The sequence below is a fragment of the Crotalus tigris genome, unplaced genomic scaffold, assembly GCF_016545835.1.
Source record: "Crotalus tigris isolate CLP2741 ecotype Arizona unplaced genomic scaffold, ASM1654583v1 scf7180000020347.5012614909:4044961, whole genome shotgun sequence".
Classification (NCBI taxonomy): domain Eukaryota; kingdom Metazoa; phylum Chordata; class Lepidosauria; order Squamata; family Viperidae; genus Crotalus; species Crotalus tigris.
Genome location: NW_024097978.1, coordinates 2,910,554 through 2,930,117, shown reverse-complemented (window position 1 = coordinate 2,930,117; position 19,564 = coordinate 2,910,554). Strand labels below are relative to the sequence as shown.

Here is a 19,564-nt window from a genome sequence, read left to right as displayed (position 1 = left end):
CTGAGATTCTTGTAAATGACTTTGCTGTTATTTTTGAATAAAGAGAAAGAGGAAATATTTAGAGAAATCGAAAAAATTTACAGAGTTAACTCCTGGATTGCTAAACAAAAAAATTTACCAAGAGATGTGGTGATTTACTTTGCAAAGAGATCTCTGTGTAATGAAATTATACAAGCCTTTTATAATAAAAGGTTCCAGATTGCTGCCCAAGATGTCATTATCTTAAAGGAGATCCCATCTAAAATTTTAAGAAAGAGAAAAGAGTTTGCCTTTTTAACTAATGAGCTTAAAAAAAGATTGATTCCATTTAGATGGGAAATTCTGATGGCTATTGTTGTGAGCCATGCGGGGACGCGTTATAGACTTAATACAGTTTCTAAAGCAAAAGAATTTTATAGTTCGGTCCTGGGAGCAGGCTCATCATCATTCATGATGCAGAAAGTTTTGGATGGCAAAGAGGTGGAACAGCAGTCTGAAGGAGCAGGAGTGATGGCTGTTGGAAAGTTACAGCCGCAGTGGTTACAACAAACAGAGATCAAAGATCAAAGAATGACTCGTACAGCACATAGACGCAAGGAAAAGGAACAACAGAAGAAAGAAGACAAAGAATCTCTTCAAGAAATTGCTTCGTTGCCGGTGGGAGGAGCAAGACCTAAGAGTTCTGCAGTACATTCTTCAATGGCAAACCTTCAAGCAGTCTTCTCCAGGCTTTTGGTCAAGGGAGATGGTAAAGCTCCTGACATGGAATGCTAATGGTCTCAATTCTCCCCCAAAGAAAGAAAAGAAAGAAAATTTTCCATTATTTAAAGCAACATAATAATGATATTATTTGTTTGCAGGAAACACACATTATATCCAAAGATCAAAATTTTTTAGTTAATCCTCGTTTGGGATCTCATTTTGTATCTTCAGCTCCTGGGAAAAAAGGGGGAGTAGTTATTTATGTTAAGCAAAATTTAGTAGCCAGTTTGGTGGAAGCTGATTCCCAAGGGAGATTCGTTATGATTGAAGTTGGTTTGTATGGAAAGAAAGTACTTATAGTGGGACTTTATGCACCAAACCAACAACAGGGACAATTTTATAGATTGTTACATCAAAAATTGACTTTGTTGGATTATAAATCCGTTATTTTAATGGGAGACTGGAATGGTGTTTTAGATACACAAAGGGACAAAAAAGGATCTTCTATTTCCTTTAAATAGGCTAAACTACCTAAAGCCTTTTTTGATTTGAAGGAAGACTGGGAGCTACGAGATTATTGGCGTGAACATAATCAGAAGGAGAGAGACTTTACCTTTTTTTCAGATAGACACAAATCTTTTTCAAGAATTGATTTTTTTTTTATTACAACTGATTTATACTTCAGGGTAAAGAATGTTAAGATCTTTCCTAGGACATTGACGGATCATAGTCCAGTTTGGATGGAACTGGTCGATGAAAAAGAGGAGAGGAGATCGTGGAGGATGAATGAAAATTTATTTAGACAAGAAAAGAATGTTCAAAGTTAAAAGAGCACTTAAAGGATTATTTTGTTTTAAATATGCATAAGGAAACTTCAATGTCAATGGTATGGGATGCAGGTAAAGCTTTCATGCGAGGGATTTTGATACAAATGAATAATATTTATAGACAGAAGCAGACTCAGAAACGTAATGAACTGGAAGATGAGATTAAATTAAAAGAAAAAATTTTGATTTCAAATCCCATAGATGAGAAGGTTAAAGAATCTATAAAATTGCTTAAATCACAATTTAATATGTTGATGGCTGATCAAACTGCAACTAATTTATTATATATGAAACAAAATACATTTTGTAATGCTAATAAACCAGGGAGATGGCTGGCTTATCAACTGAGAAAGAAACGGAGACAGAGAACTATAGATAAAATAAACTATAATGGTAAATTGGTTTACCAGAAGGATTTGATTAAGAAATCTTTTTTAGAATATTACCAAAAATTATACAAGAGTACTAAAGTGCAGATTTTAGATATAGATAATTACTTAAATGGAGCCAACTTCCCTAAATTAACAGAATTTCAAAAACAAGAAATTAATGGTTTGATTACCAGTGCGGAAATTGAGAAGGTGATTAAAGAATTAAAATTAGGTAAAGCACCGGGTACGGATGGTTTGACATCTGCTTTTTATAAAACTCTGGTACAAGAAATGATCCAACCTTTAACTGAGCTTTTTAATAATATATTACAGGGTTCTCAGATTCCCCCGTCATGGGGTAGAGCATTTATATCTCTAATTCCAAAAGAAGATCAAGATCTTACCTTACCAAAGAATTATAGACCTATATCTCTTTTAAATGTAGATTACAAGATTTTTGCAAAAATTTTAGCTAATAGGCTTATGAGGGTTTTGCATCATGTTATACATACAGATCAAACAGGTTTTATAACTGGAAGGTATATGAAGAATAATGTTAGGCAAATTATTAATTTATTAGAATATTTAGACAAAAATAATCAAATTCCTGCAGGATTGATATTTTTAGATGCTGAAAAAGCCTTTGATCAATTGAATTGGCAATTTATGTTAAGATTAGTTGATAAAATGAATTTTGGAGAAAAAATTTTACAAGCTCTTGGTGTTATTTATCAAAAACAAACGGCACAACTTATAGTTAATGGGGGTTTGTCAGAGGTGTTTACAATAGAGAAGGGGACTAGACAGGGTTGCCCATTGTCACCGTTGCTGTTTGTTTTAACTTTGGAAATATTGTTGATTAAAATCCGAGATTCACAGCAGATAAAAGGAATAGAAGTTAATAAGAAAGAATATAAACTAAGAGCTTTTGCAGACGATCTGGTGGTTACCTTATCTCAACCTACTCATTCTGTAATAGAGTTATTAAAACTGATATATCAATATGGACGAGTTTCGGGTTTTAAAATTAATAATAATAAGACTAAAATATTGCCTAAAAATATGACTAATTTGGATAAGCAGGTGTTGGTTAATCTGACAGATTTTGAGGTTGTTAATAAGGTAAAATACTTGGGGGTTACTTTATCTGTTTCCAATGCAAAACTGTACAAAAATAATTATGAAAGGCTGTGGGTCAATATACAAAGAGATATGACAAATTGGGAAAAGCTGCAATTATCTCTTTTGGGAAGAATTGCGGCGATTAAAATGAATGTGTTGCCAAAGTTTCTTTTTTTATTTCAAATGATACCCATTTTAAAGAATGAGGTTAATTTAGATGAATGGCAGAAAGGTATTAATAAATTTATCTGGGCAGGGAGAAAATCTAGAGTAAAACTTAAAATTATGCAAGATATTCGTGAGAGAGGTGGACTCAAGGTACCGAATTTGAAGTTGTATTATGATGCAGTGGTTTTAACATTAATAAGTGATTGGGTTAATTTAACAAATGTGGAAATACTCCTCTTGGAGGGTTGGGATTTAATTTTTGGATGGCATGCCTATCTAATTTTTAATAAAAAGGTTGATAGGGCTTTCAAATCTCATATTATGAGGACCTCCTTACTTCAGGTTTGGAGGAAATATTATAGAAATGATTTTAAAATCCCACTATGGGCTATTCCATGGCATGCGATAGAAGGGATAAGAAGAGGGGTCAGGATGGATAGCGTTTCTTATGCACAATTACTCAGGTGGGATGGTAAAAATTGGCAGTTAAAATCTATGGAAGATTTAGCACAGGAAAATATTATATATTCATGGTTTCACTATAGACAAATAATGGATAGGTGGAAGATAGATCAGAATGTGGGTTTGCTTAGAGAAGATGAGAATCTGTTTAAACAAATAAAAGATCAAAGGCGAACTCACATTAAGAGAATTTATGGGGTCTTAGTAGAATTGAACTCAGAAACAGAGTTAGTCAAAGAATGTATGATTAAATGGGCACAAAACTTTGGTGAACCGGTACTATTAGATACCTGGGAAATTATTTGGGTGAGGAACGTTACATTTACGCAAGCCCAAAATTTAAGGGAGAACTTTTATAAAATGTTTTATAGATGGCATCTTGATCCACAAAAAATGTCTCGTATGTATCCTGATCTACAGCCTAAATGTTGGAGATGTGGAAGTTTGGATGCTACATACTATCATATTTGGTGGACGTGTAAAAATATAAAAGCTTTTTGGATTACGATATGGTGGAATATTCAAAGAATCTTTAGAAGGAGGGTAAAATTTACCCCACAATTGTTTTTATTAGGTATTGTTACAGATTGTGATACTAAAGATATCACATTGATGTTAAATTTAATCACAGCTGCAAGGTTGTTAGTAGCACAATGTTGGAAGAAGGAATCTCTGCCTACCTTGCAAGAATGGCTTTTTAAAGTTTCTTACCTGGCAGAAATGGCAAAGATTTCGGCTTTCCTGAAGGATCAATCTCAAGAGAAGTATGTTGTGGTATGGAGGAAATGGATAGATTTTATACAACACAAGATGGATATTAAAAAATATTATTTAGCTTTTTAATAATCTATATTGAAAAGCCAATTTTCTTGAAAAGCCAAACTTTTTTTCCCTTTTTTTTATTATTATTATTTTCTTCTTTCTTCTTTTCTATTTCTCTTTTTTTATATATATATTACCTTTAATTATTTTATAATTTGTTTAAGTAATGTATTTAGATTTGTTTATAGTTTTATAACTTATATTGAAAAGTTAATTTTCTTTTCATATTTTTTATGTATTTTTTTTGGGTATTTATGTTTTTCTTTTTTATATATATATATATTGTTGTTAATTATTTAGTAATTTGTTTAAGTAATGTATTTAGATTTATTAATATTTTATACTTTTCTTAAGATTTTTTGAAGAAATTCTAATTAAGCCTATATCCAGCTCTGGGATAGTCGGGGGAGGGAAGGGGAGGGTTGGGGAGGGACGGGGAAAATTGTTTTGTTTTTGTATTGTAAAATCTTATAAATTTTCAATAATAATAAAAAAAAAGTGGCAGAATCCTCATACTTGTTGAAATTTTAAGATAAAAGAATATGTGAGTTGAGTTAAACATCATATAGGTTTTGCCTTCTTGAGAATATTTATGTTAGCCTATTTATTTTACAAATAGAGTTGTCTGCCCAAGGGGAATGGCACATAGGTTGATTTCCAAGATCCTAGTGGTTGGAGCATAGAGTCATCACTGAAGAACTGCTCAGGTTCTTTCAACCCATGAGAAGATGATTCAAGCCACCTCTATCAGCACAAAGCTTTCCCCATCTCTGTGCCTCAAGTGTGGGAGCCAGATTTACTTCTTCCCAAAGCATTTTCTTGTAGAATTACACACATAGAATCAAACTGCATCTATTTCAGAGTTAAAGCAGCAATAGTTTATTGACAGTGTTGCTGACTAACAGGTATTCACTTGCTAGATCAGTGTTTCTCAACCTTGACAATTTTAAGGCATGTGGAATTCTGGGAGTTGAAGTCCACATGCCTTAAAATTGTCAAGGTTGAGAAACACTGTGCTAGATAGACACACTTTAGTATCCTTGAGGAGGCGATGCAAGAAATGTACCATATTTTTGCTTCATTGTTCAGGAGGCTTGGCAGATTCAGTGCAAGGGCTATCTTCGTGCATTTTATCTTGCTGGATTTGACTGTCTGGTGGCTCAGCAACATCTTGACCAGTAGGTGTAACAGAAAGCAATCCAATCTGAGGAACACCTACACTGGATGCTTGTTGAAACCCTGGGGAAAAGAGCTGTTCTACTGCTGTCTCTGTGTTTCCATGGATAATCTGATGAGCAGCGTGAATATGCTTTCTCTGAGCCTGCCTCACTGTTTTGAGAAAAAGAATGAAAAAAGAGAAAGAGAGACCAACAATGGGTTGGGAACGTTCAGTCCCCCTTTTTTCCCTGCCCTCTCCAATGAAATACACATATGAAGACAACAGTCTTCCAAAGCACAGGACTGTAACTAAACCTATTTCAATGTGATATTTGGTTCTAATAGTGTACAAACCCAAACTTTTAGGGTGTGCCAGTCATTCCCCTACTACAAGAGATGTGACATAACTGGGAAAGAGACCGAGTTCTTTCTCATCAAACAAGTCCCAACAGGCCCTTAACAAAGTAGAAATTATTTCTCTATATTGAGCCACAAGCCAAGGCATCTGAAAGATAGAATATAATAGTGAGATAAGCATGCAAAATGGAGTAAACAAGTATCACTAAAAGCTAATTGCCAATGCATGGAATTACAATGATTTCCTTAAGATGGAGGTCAGCAACTAGGACCAAATAAAATCAAAGTTAGCTTCATAATGCTTTCCAAGCACTTAGGCCGGAAAACTCAAATGCACAAATACAAAATAGGTGGTACTTGGCTCAACAGTAGTGCCTATGAGAGGGATTTAGCTGTCCTAGTGGACCACCACTTAAGTATGAATCGGCAGTGTGCTGCAGCTGCCAAAAAAGCAGAGAGGGACAGCACCAAGATCATGAGAAATGATAATAGCACTTATTAGTACTGCACTAATAAGATCACATTTGAAATATTGCATTCTGGTCACAATACAAAACAGATGCTCAGGTATTAGAAAGAGTACAAAGATGAACAACAAAGATAAGGGGTCTGGAGGTTGAATAGTATGATGAATGGTTAAGGGAACTAGGCATGTTTAGCCTGAGACCTAACATCAGTCTTCCAACACTTATGGGGCTCTCATAAAGAAGAAGGGGGACAATCCATTCTCCATAGCACCTGAGGGCAGGACAAGAAGTAATGGGTGAAAATTCATCAAAGGGAGATCCAACCTGAAAGTAAGGAGAAATTTTCTGATGGTGAGAACAATTAACCAATGGAACAGTTTGCCTTCTGAAGTTGTGGGTGCTCCACTGCAGGAGGTTTTTCAAGAAAAGACTGGACAACCATTTGTCTGGGATGGAATAAGGACTTCTGATTTGGACAGAGGGTTGGATTGGACTGGAAGACTTCCAAAGTCCCTTTCAGCCCCAGGATTCTATGAATCATACCATCCCTAAAAATGTGTATCTTAGAGGGTGGTATCATTATTATATCATTATTGTTGCAAACAGTAAAATAGGAGGAACCATATCTACCTGGAAGAAAAAATACACTGCCGTTCATTTCTTCAAGCTTAGGTCAGATGTCATTTCTGCCTCTCCTACTAAAGGAAATGATTTGAGAAAGTCAAAGAATATCAAAAAGAAGTTAGTAGGTGCTTCATTGATGACAGAAAAGCCTTTGATTGGGTTGATCACATCAAACTGTGGAAACTGTTAAAAAATTGGGAATCCCAGAATATGTCATTATCTTCATGAAAAATTATATGTAGGTCAGGAAGCACTAGTATAGACAAAACATGGTGAAACAGACTGGCTCCAGGTTGGCAAAGGAGAGTGGCAAGACTGTATTCTCTGCCCTTACTGTAGTTACTCAACCTATATGCAAATACATTGTATATTGGAAGCTGAATTGGAAGAACATGAGCATGGTTTTAAAATCAAGGGATATGCAAGCCTTAGTACTAAATGTCAAAAAGCAAAGTGAAAAAATGGGATTAAAATTAAATATAAAGATGACCAAAGTAATGACAATAGATAGAACAACCAACCTTAAAATTGCCAATGAAGATATTGAAGTGTCTGCCTTTTATGATCAACCATCAACAGTAGAGGAACAAGCAATCAAGAAATATGTTGCACACTAGTACTTGGAAGTTCATCTTTACTTTTTCTTTTTTGGACTACCAGTAGAAAATCTCATTTCTCGCTTCGTGAGGGTGTTAGTTTGCATAGATGCTGCTGTCTTCTTTAACCAGAATTTACTTTCTCAATTATGTACATATGTGAAGCTCAAAGGGATAAATTATCTATTTGTAACTGTGGTTTTTCAAGTAATTCCCTGCGTTTTTCCTCAACTGTAGCCTATCTGCCCTTATCTGCCTTCTTGTACCATCAGTTTCTTGGCTACTGTTTCAAAGTTTTAGTTTTGAAAATGTGAGAGGAACAGCAGGGACTACCATTTTTATTCATGTGCAGTCAGCATAAGGGTTGAAGCTGATAAGGCTGAAAAGATCAGATTCTTGTGCCAGAAAAAAAAAAGAATAAATAAGGGAGATTACAGAACATTCTAGATTGGGCATCAAGAAGCTACAGAACCAGTGACTTGAAAAATGAAGAGGAAGAAATCCAAAATTCAAACTCTGAAACCTTGAAGGTAGGAATCCTGCATGTAAAGACACAGAACCTCGTGCACATTGGGCTTTATTCTGCAATTCTCTAAAATTAGTTTATTCAATTTTCATGAGACTGCTTAGAAATGATGAGCAGGAAGAGAATCTAACTGCCATACTTGACAGGGAGGATGTGACAATAGGCTGCTGTGAAAAAACTCAGTTTTAGAATGATCCAAAGGATTTGTGCTTTGTATTGGCATAGAGCCTGGTTGTGCAATTGCAGAGATTAAAAAAAACCCTACAATGTTAAGTTATAAATCCCATTACACAATTATTGGCAGACTGAATCCTCTATTGTCTTTGCTAAGTTTATTTTGGGCAACATATTATACCAAGTTACCCATTATTTGCTGCAGGTTTACTGATGATGTATTTGAATGAATTGTTCAATAGATAAAGCATTGCATAGCTGGATACTAGAACAAAGCAGCCAGAATAAAAATTAACACAAGAGGTAAACATGGCGCTCTTTTTCTCACCTTTTTCCTTAATGGTCATTTTTCTCACTTCAGGGATCAGGAAGCCATAAACTAGCTCTGCCACAATCTCTTCAGACTGTAGATTACTCTGACTATAGGGGGGGGGGAAATCAGATAAATGAAAATGGTTACATTTTTGGCATTTTGTTCTTTTCTCTTTCATACCAAGAGCATTAGTTATTCATGTACCAATCAATGAGACAACCTCACCATCTGTTTAAATAATGCAGGTAAAAAAAAAGAAATGTTCTTTGGTCCGCATTTATTTCAATCCTAATTCAGGATCAGTGACATCTCATCTCCATGCACAATTATAAAAAATGATAAGAAAAAAATATTGCTGCAGGAAAATGGAAAAAACTGAATTGCATTATTTTTTTCATGAAAAGAGAGGGAAGATCACTTTAAAAATGTATATGTGATATCCTCTTAACTTCAAATCACAAATCATGAGTTAATAGAACAGACTATTTGAAAGTTCAGAAAAGAGAGACTCCCCAAGGAGTCTGAAATCCAGAGGAATTTTGTTTGGAATATAAAAACTATCTTATTATATGCAATTAGTGGGCTCTAGGCCCCTTTATGGATTACTGCCTTGTCGTGGCGAAGGGGTTTGCGTAACTCAATGAAGCTATAAGCTATGCCGTGCAGGGCCACCCAAGACGGACAGGTCATAGCAGAGACTTCTGACAAAATGTGATCCACTGGAGAAGGAAATGGCAAACCACTCCAGTAACTTTGCCATGAAAACCCCATGGACAGTACTAAAAGGCAAAAAGATATGACGCTGGAAAATGAGCCCCTCGGGTCGGAAGGTGTCCAATATGCTACTGGGGAAGAGCAGAGGGCTAGTACTAGTAGCGCCAGAAAGAATGAAGCGACTGGCCCAAAGCCGAAAGGACGCTCAGCTGTGGATATATCTGGTGGTGAAAGGAAAGTCCGATGCTGTAAAGATTTTTTCTCCATAGGAACCTGGAATGTAAGATCCATGAATCAAGGCAAGCTAGACGTAGTCAAAAAAGAGATGACAAGACTGAACATCGACATCTTAGGAATCAGTGAACTAAAATGGACAGGAATGGGTGAATTTAACTCAGATGACCATCAGATATACTACTGTGGGCAAGAATCCCTCAGAAGAAATGGAGTAGCCTTCATAGTCAATAAAAGAATAGGAAAAGCAATACTGGGATACAATCCCCAAAATGACAGAATGATCTTAATTCGAATCTAAGGCAAACCATTCAATATCACAATAATCCAAATCTATGCCCCAACCACTGGTGCTGAAGAGGATGAAATTGACTGGTTCTATGAAACCCTACAGCACCTTATAGAATTAACACCAAAAAATGATGTCCTTATCATCATGGGGGATTGGAATGCTAAGGTAGGAAGCCAAAAGATAACCGGAATAACAGGCAAGTTTGGCCTTGGAGTACAAAATGAAGCAGGGCACAGGCTGATAGAATTTTGTCAAGAGAATACGATGGTCATAACAAACACTCTTTTCCAACAACCCAAGAGACGGCTCTACACATGGACATCACCAGACGGTCAACATAGAAATCAGATTGACTATGTGCTCTGCAGCCAAAGATGGAGAAGCTCTATACAGTCAGTAAAAACAAGACCAGGAGCTGACTGTGGCTCAGATCATGAGCTTCTCGTTGCAAAATTTAGGCTTAAATTGAAAAAAGTAGGGAAAAGCACTAGGCCACTCAGGTATGAACTAAATCATATTCCTGATGAATATACAGTAGAGGTGACAAATAGATTTAAGGAATTAGATCTGATAGACAGAGTGCCTGAAGAACTATGGATGGAAGTTCGCAACATTGTACAAGAGGTAGCAACTAAAACCATCCCAAAGAAAAAGAAATGCAAGAAAGCAAAATGGCTGTCTGAGGAAGCTTTGCAAATAGCTGAGGAAAGAAGGGAAGCGAAAGGCAAAGGAGAAAGAGAAAGATACACCCAATTGAATGCAGAATTCCAGAGAGTAGCTAGAAGAGATAAGAATGCCTTCTTAAATGAACAGTGCAAAGAAATAGAAGAAAACAACAGAATAGGGAGGACCAGAGATCTCTTCAAGAAAATTGGAGATATGAAGGGAACGTTTCATGCAAAGATGGGCATGATAAAGGACCAAAATGGCAGGGACCTAACAGAGGCAGAAGAGATTAAGAAGAGATGGCAAAACTACACAGAAGAACTATACAAGAATGAGCTTAACGTCCCAGATAACCACAATGAGATGGTCACTGACCTCGAACCAGACATCCTAGAATGTGAAGTGAAATGGGCCTTAGAAAATCTGAGCAACAACAAAGCTAGTGGAGGTGACAGTATTCCAGCTGAGCTATTCAAAATCTTAAAAGACGATGCAGTAAAAGTGCTACACTCAATTTGCCAGCAAATTTGGAAAACTCAACAGTGGCCACAGGATTGGAAAAGGTCAGTTTACATTCCAATTCCAAAGAAAGGCAATGCCAAAGAATGTTCAAACTATCGCACCATTGCACTCATTTCACATGCTAGTAAAGTTATGCTTAAAATCCTACAAGCTAGACTCCAGCAGTATGTGGATCGAGAACTACCAGAAGTACAGGCAGGATTTCGAAGAGGCAGAGGAACTAGAGATCAAATTGCCAACATACGCTGGATCATGGAGAAAGCTAGGGAGTTCCAGAAAAACATCTACTTCTGCTTCATTGACTATGCAAAAGCCTTTGATTGTGTGGATCACAACAAATTGTGGCAAGTTCTTAAAGAGATGGGAGTACCAGACCATCTCATTTGTCTCTTGAGAAACCTATATGCGGGTCAAGAAGCAACAGTGAGAACCGGACACGGAACCACTGATTGGTTCAAAATTGGAAAAGGAGTCCGGCAAGGCTGTATACTGTCGCCCTGCCTATTTAACTTATATGCAGAGCACATCATGAGAAAGGCAGGGCTAGATGAATCAAAAGTTGGAATTAAGATTGCCGGGAGAAATATCAACAACCTAAGATATGCAGATGATACCACTCTAATGGCAGAAAGTGAAGAGGAACTAAAGAGCCTCTTGATGCGGGTAAAGAAGGAGAGTGCAAAAGTTGGCTTGAAACTCAACATTAAGAAAACCAAAATCATGGCATCCGGCCCTCTCAATTCCTGGCAAATAGATGGGGAAGAAATGGAGGTAGTGACAGATTTTATTTTTCTGGGCTCCAAGATCACCTCAGATGGGGACTGCAGCCAAGAAATTAAAAGACGCTTGCTCCTGGGGAGGAAAGCTATGGCAAATCTAGACAGCATACTAAAAAGCAGAGACATCACCCTGCCAACAAAAGTGCGTATAGTCCAGGCCATGGTTTTCCCAGTTGCAATGTATGGCTGTGAAAGTTGGACCATAAGAAAGGCTGAGCGCCAAAGAATTGAGGCCTTTGAACTATGGTGCTGGAGAAGACTCCTGCGAGTCCCTTGGACTGCAAGGCGTTCAAACCGGTCAGTCCTAGAAGAGATCAACCCCGACTGCTCTTTAGAAGGCCAGATCCTGAAGTTGAAACTCAAATACTTTGGCCACCTAATGAGAAGGAAGGACTCACTGGAGAAGGGCCTAATGCTGGGAAAGATTGAGGGCAATAGAAGAAGGGGACGACAGAGAATGAGATGGCTGGATGGAGTCACTGAAGCAGTAGGTGTGAACTTAAATGGACTCCAGAAGATGGTAGAGGACAGGAAGACCTGGAGGAACATTGTCCATGGGGTCGCGATGGGTCGGACACGACTTCGCAATTAACAACAACAGGCCAGAAGGAGATCAGTCTTTATAGTACCATAACCACTTTTGTTATGTTCACTTTATGAATGCTGCTATTTCTTCAGGAGCCCATACCGTGTTTCCATTTCATAAGCAATATTGTTGATTTCTACAGCCATTCTTTGAATCTCTTCCCTAGATTGTTCTTCAGCTGTACTCTCCATGCTGTTCAAGATAACATCTTCTAGATAAGAATCAACTGTTTTTTGGTGTACTTTAATAACCTGAAAAAAAAACCCAAATCAAAATATTTTTCCCCACTGGTATAAGCATATTTATCTTGGGAATAATTTATTATTTGGCTCATTTTTCACTATTCTTTTTCTTTGGAATTATCCTGCTTCATTCACTTACTTTTTATAAAGTAAGTGAATGCTTACTTTATGCTTGGATAATATAATTTACCAGATCAGACTCCTGTTCCTTTCAATACTCTTTTAATGAATGCTTCTAGACCTAGTTTGCAAAGTTGTTTAAAATGTACAACACTATTGCATCTCCAACATGTTCAATGTGGGATAGTAAATTCTGCCTTGAGTTATGTTCAAAGATTACCACTTTGGGGATATTTTTTGCCTTCCCAGCCTAGCCAAGAGGTCTTCCCAGATGGCCTCCATTCCACACTAACCCATTGACAACTCCTATGTCTCTAAATGAAGTAAGTCCTCCTTATTGATCTTACTGGTGTAATGTTTCCTATTGTTCATTTGTAAATGAGTAATTGTACTTTAATCAGCTTCTCTGAATTACCCAAGCACTATTGTGATTAAATGCAGAGCATGATACAAATTTAATCCTCCAACGAGGAGGCTAAAGAAGCACTTAGTGGAAAACTGGATGATGTGAGATGAAAATGATAATACAATACTACTACAGTTGTAAGCTATATCCACTTTCAGCAGTTTGATTTCCTTCAAAGAAGTATTACCTATGCACATATTGGACACAGGTTTAAGACATATTGTGAGGTAATCTGAACAAATACAATTGTGCCATGACCTAGCTTAAACCTCCTTGAGCTTATTTAATAGTTTTTCCCACACTTGCCTGTCTAAAGATCTCATCCTCTTCACGTCTGCGTCTCTCCTCTACCTGTCGACGTCCACTTTCCTCTGCTTCCCGGATTCGGCGCTGCCTTTCTGCTAGCATAGCAAAAGCATGGATTCTCCGCTCATCCTGTAGTCGAGTCAGTTCTTTAGAGAGGAAATCCAACATATTTGCAAGGACTCTTCCTTCTACACGAGCCAAATGCTTTTCCATGAGAGACATCTAAGGGAGTACGGAAATATTTCATTCCTTTTTTTATTTAATTTGTTTATCATTTCAACAATTTTATCTGCCTTTCAGAGCTAATGTTTAAAACAACCTCTGCATTATACTAAATTGTTAGTCATAACTCCATCAACATCATCTTTAATGAGATTGATTGATGTCTAAGCCTAGAATCTAACACCAGAATCAAACCCTGAGGGGGGACTAAAATTATATTATTTCTGATATTATGAAAATAACCAGGCTTTCCTGAACAATACAAGTCTTTACATACTTTCATATATAAGAATTGGCTTCCAAAGTTTTCCTCAGAAAAAGTAGATACTGGTACAACATAGCGAATTTGATAGTAATGCTCTATGTTCTCTAATGAGTTGTCAGCAACCATTATTTACCCAACTACAAAGAAAAATAATTGGAGACTCATTCTGATATGTTTAAACATTAGGTCAGTGATGGCGAACCTTTTAGAGACCGAGTGCCCAAACTGCAACCCAAAACCCACTTATTTTTCATTGGGTGCCAGGTGGGTATGGCCCACTGGCTGGGTGTGGCGAAGGTGGGCGTGATCACCTCGATGTTGCTCATGGGGAGGGATGCCTGTGGGGGCCAGGCAGAATTGGGGGAGATCCAGGGGGTCTCTGGCAGGTGGGGCAGTGGGCAGGAGACTCGTCCTGCGGGTGAGGCAAGGCAGGGCTGGGGTGCCATTGTCGCAGGGCGAGGTAGTGGCCGGAGCGGCTGCTGCCTGATACCATCGGCCCCCGCACAGAGAGGCTAGCGAGCGCATGGGGGTCAACATTGTCAGCAGCCACAGCCTGCTGGCTCCTCGACTGGCGCACTCGGGCTCCGCTGCTCGCCACCAGAAGTTCAGAGAAACCGCCTCTGAGCTGGACAGATGGCCGACAGCTGAGGAGGCAATGCAGTGGTTCGTGCCCAGGAAAAGGAGAGGCCAAGAGGAATGGGACGGGGGAGGGAAACCAGCCGTTCTGGGATGCATCCGGCCACATGGCACCTTGGCGAGTTAGTGGGCGGCTGGTTGAAGAGGTATGGTTGCCATCTCCGGGGCATAGCGCGCGTGCCCACAGAGAGGCCTCCGAGTGCTGCCTCTGGCACATGTGCCATAGGTTTGCCACCACTGCATTAGGTTGATTTTTTTTATATTTTAATCTTTTAGTTCAGTTTTAGTTGTGGTTTTTATAAGTATTTCATAGGTGCTTGCTCTTTCGTTCACATAACAACATTAAAGAAGAACATTAGTATATTTATTAATTTTTAGTATTTCACTTTTGATGTTGGACTGAACAAAACAAGTGATTTCCCAGGAACGTAAAATTATAAAAGTACCATAGGAATGAACTTTCCTAACATTCACCACACCCTTCTAACTATTCTAATTAACACCAAAGACTGAAATTGGTTGAAAACTCTGCCCTGAATACCGTATTCTTCCCTAGATGGGAAGTTACCATCATTAGCTTCTGTTACACATATTTTGCAAAAATAAATTACTATAAAATCAATTTCCTCCATTTATAACCAAACCTTATGTTCGTGCAAATCCCGCTGCCGTTGTAAGGCTAAAGTCACTTGTTTTTCAGCCTTCTTCAACAACTGTCCATCTTCCTGAAGTGCATGTGTAGTGCGTAACTCATAAATCAATTCTAGACGTTTTTCCTTTCCTTCAAACATCTGTTTTTAATATTGAGAAAGCCAAGGACATGGTTGATTTAAGATAGTCAAAGTGAATGGCATCTTCCAAATTTGTTTCTTAACTTTTTAAACAAATATTTATAATGAAATATTTTTATAGCATATGTACATAGGAAATGACAATAAAAACACATATAAATATATAAAATACAGCAACTTATTCATATAGTTTCTATTCTATGTCAGGACACCCAGGATAGATAGAATCTAACCACAGAAGAGTAGCTTTGGGTATTTTCCCTCAACACCTGTGAAAGTCTTACTTCTACAGTTTTGCAGCTGTGGTACTGCTAGAAACAAAAATAGAATGAATGAAAGAAGCAGAATATGTTGCTTGCAGTGAGTTTAAATTGTTCATTCAGCATGCAACTACTCCAGAAATACGTATGTTCCATCATATATCTTATGAGCTGGAAAGAAAAGAAAGCAACTACAACAAATGCCTTTTTTTTTCATTGCTGCCTAATGGGCAGCTCCTTTAATGAAGAATCTATATACGTAAAAAAAGCTCTGAAGCAACTCAGAAGTAAATACGCTGCCATGTGTGTGTCAAAATTTAAAATACAACTTAATTTCTGTTTCACCTCCAATTTATCAATCTGAATTGAGAAAGGAAGCCATATGCTCAACAAATAATCATGCATACTTTTAAAGTTAGCTCTTCATATTGGATGACAGGCATTAATTAAGACTCTTGTTTATCTATACCTCAAAAGTGGAGAAAGCATACAGATAGTTCTCACTTATCAATTGCCTCATTTAGTGACTGTTCAAAATAATAATGATGTAAAAAAAAGCTTTGCATTTATGAACCTAGAAGTACCCTGTAGTCAAGTAATTGCCATTTCTGCGCTTCACAACTAGCTTGTGATAAACAGAATAAAGGCACAAGTAAAATTGCAAGTCATGGTCATGTGGTGTTTCACTTAATGATGATGATGCTTTGCTTAACGACTGAAGGGGTAGTGAAGTTTTAAGCCCATCACAATTATGCGGTTTTTGTTTAGCAATCTGAGCGCTTAGCAAAGTTGCCATTCAAAATTGTGGTTGTTAAACAAGGATTATCTGGACATTAAAGTACTTTAGATTGCAAAGGTTAAATAAAAAGATTCTTATGTCGAAACAAGAAGTTGGCAGCTTTGGTTGCTTATTTTTTAAGTTTTATATCCTATCTTTTCTCCACAGCTCAGGGCTGCTTACTATACTATTCTCTTCAGTTTATTCCAATAACAATCCTGTAGGAATAAGTTACACTTTTGGGTTGTTATGGGAATAAACTGAACTGGGAGATTATGAATGGACCTGAAGTCTTCTGCCTTCTGAAATGGCTTTAGCACATCTTAAATTATATGCTCCTATGGCTTGCAGACTGTCCTGCATGTGATGGAAATGCCCATTTTGTGAAGTGCCTCAGGGTTCTATTCTTTTAAATCATGTTTTCTTTATATCAGGTTGAACGTACACTTACTCCTTCCTTGAATTTCCTATTTAATCAAAGAAGCTCTTGTTAATTGACCATTCCTTGACAAACTTCTTAATTTTTTGAATTAATTCTTCATTCAGTGTAGCTTTATATGGTTGTACCATATTTCCATTTTTTCACCTTCTTCTTGTCCTAGGTATAACCTTACCAGAGAGCTCCAATTCAATTATACTGGCTTTCTCATTACCTATTTGATTACATTGCTTTTTCTTCTAATAAACATAGTATTCAGTTGTTGCTTTTATATCTTTGTTTTTGCCTCCAAAACTATTTTATTTCCTTCAACATCTATCCAAGTTTATTGTGGATAAATCAGAGCATATTATTGGCCAATAAACCATGATCAGAAATGAAAATCTAAAATTATTGCAGAATAACTAAGATTTGTCATGGTAACTGAACTAAAAAAACATTTAGACCTGCTTCTTTGCTCCTTAAGCTACTACAGAGTTTGGAATACAAAAGAAAAAGGAATTAAAACAGACTAACAATGTTAAATCATTATTTACCTCTGTAGTTTTGTAAGTTTGGACTCAATTTAGAATTTGAATAGTATAAAACTGGGATGTCAAACTGCCGGCCCATGGGCCAGTTACATCATAAGGAGGCCGCGCCCACCCCAACTCTGGCAATGCAAAAAAAGTCATGAGGCGAGTTCGACACCTGTGGTATAAAATATGGCTGCAATAGAAGGGAACATAAGTAGCTCAGGGTTGAATAAGGAATCCTTGGTATTCTTTGAGCTTAGTTGTTTGCTTGCAGATATTTTATTATACAACTAGGTAACTTTATCAGTGCTAGAGAGTGTGGGTTTGTTGCCTGCTTACGTACAGTAGCTTGCCTGCCAGTATTTGTAGGAGTGTGGTTTTCTCTCTGATAATTCCTGAGTAGGGTTTTCTGCTTGATTGTTTGTCTAGTGCTCATCCTTGCTTATCTGGATGTTGGTTGCTGGAGAGGATGTGTTCTGGTTTTTTTGTTTCCTTCTTAGCTTTTTTATTGTCTCTTTTGAATGGTATATAAATGTGGTTTATCTCTATGTGTTTATTGATACCTGATTTGCCTGAATGTCAAGTTTTTAGGCATTTCTTTTGGATTTAGTTTGGTATAGGATGTCCAGTTTCCCAGTTGAAATTATAGTTCAATCTGTTCATGTGTTGTGAGGTTAAACAGTTTCATTGTGTCAGTGGTTGTTATAGTCACCGTCACCTCTTACACCAGGCATGTCAAACTTGTGACGTCATGTGACGTATCGGAGCTTTTTCGCCATTGCCGTCAATGGGGTGGGCATGGCTCCGGTATCATGAAACCGACCCGCGGGCCGGCAGTTTGACACCCCTGTCTTACACTGTATGTTGTAGAGGACTTGTTTTTTTCTTATTGGGCTACTGGGCCATTTGGTTTACTTAAGATATTTTGGAGAGCTTTAATTGCTTTGTGTGCTATGGTAATGCCAAGTGGTTGTAAGTCTATTGGTTGTTTCTGAGGTGTTTTGGATATATGGTAGTGTTATTTTTTTCATAGCTAGTTTGGTTGGGCTGTAGGGTTTGAGTGGTTAGGCACTTTTTGATAAAGTTATATGGGTATTCATTTTGTTGGAAGATGTACAGGTGATCATTTCCCTTTTTCTGGGATTCTGGCTGGTTGCAATACATTTGTACTGGCTTGAATAATGTTCTTACACAGTTCTTGTTAGGTTGTCGGAGGATAGAGGATATATAAGATATAGTTCCATGAGATATCTTAGTTGACCTAAACACCCTATTATAGTTTATAATGCCTTCAAAACAATTGGAAGGACATGATTCATATGGATGTGAATTTTTTTCTTGTTGAAATCATTTAATATAAACAGTTGGGAGACAGATGCAAATATTGACAGAATCTGTCATCAAGTTAATGGATGCCACAAAACAAAACTTACCATGTTTTGGATAGCTCTGCCTCGTATTAATTTCTGTAGTATAGTTATAGCCAATTCTCTCTCTTCATCTATCTGTAAAAGAAAACAAAAGCCTTGAGAAATATGGCAATAAGCTAAAACTTCTGTTTTCAAGAATTATGACCCATCTGATTCTGGATAAATTAGTTGGTATATTTCACTAAATTTGCTTATTGTTTCTGGCTACAGTGTGCTGCCCATATTCTTACAGGCATAAAATATGAAGAGAAACAATTTGTGTATCCAAATGAAAGTGGGAAATTCAAACAATAATGACATAAATAAATGTATAATAATAATAATAATAATAATAATAATAATAATAATGCAGTCTTACTCAGCAAACAACAGAATAAGGCTGCCTGCATTGAAGCTTGTTCCAAAGAAACAGCTAGCACAAGCATTAAAAAATGCAAATACTGCAATATCAAATATAAGCACCAATTCACTGCAAGAAACAAACCAACTAATGTACAGCACAGCTGCAGTTATAACTGAATACCTGGGATGCAAAATCAACAAAGAAGAAAAACAAACAAACAGTGCACCACAAAAAATGGAAGGTTAGACTAGAAAATAAGATCAGCAAGTTAAGATCACATGCAAGCAAGCTAGAACAGATGAAAGAAAAGAAGCTGAAGAACAAGAAGACCAAAGAATACCTAATCAAGA

General features: G+C 37.1%; 1 protein-coding gene across 8 annotated transcripts in view; it reads right to left on the bottom strand.

Annotated features, from left to right (window-relative positions):
- Window positions 1-4,941: 4,941 nt before the first annotated feature.
- CFAP91 (cilia and flagella associated protein 91) overlaps window positions 4,942-19,564 on the bottom strand; it is a 48,908-nt gene continuing 34,285 nt past the window's right edge. For 3 of the 8 annotated variants that reach the window (XM_039366611.1, XM_039366610.1, XM_039366609.1), the window contains exons 13-18: window positions 18,875-18,946; window positions 15,303-15,449; window positions 13,536-13,757; window positions 12,564-12,712; window positions 8,684-8,775; window positions 4,942-5,782 (exon numbers count right to left, since the gene is read on the bottom strand). In XM_039366611.1, coding sequence (XP_039222545.1) covers window positions 5,532-5,782; window positions 8,684-8,775; window positions 12,564-12,712; window positions 13,536-13,757; window positions 15,303-15,449; window positions 18,875-18,946 — 933 coding nt within the window. In that variant the 3' untranslated portion in view covers window positions 4,942-5,531. Of the gene's footprint in view, window positions 6,760-7,065; window positions 7,134-8,683; window positions 8,776-12,563; window positions 12,713-13,535; window positions 13,758-15,302; window positions 15,450-18,874; window positions 18,947-19,564 lie in introns of all 8 variants that reach the window. The other 5 variants (XM_039366612.1, XM_039366613.1, XM_039366616.1 and 2 more) reach the window with 5 other exon arrangements.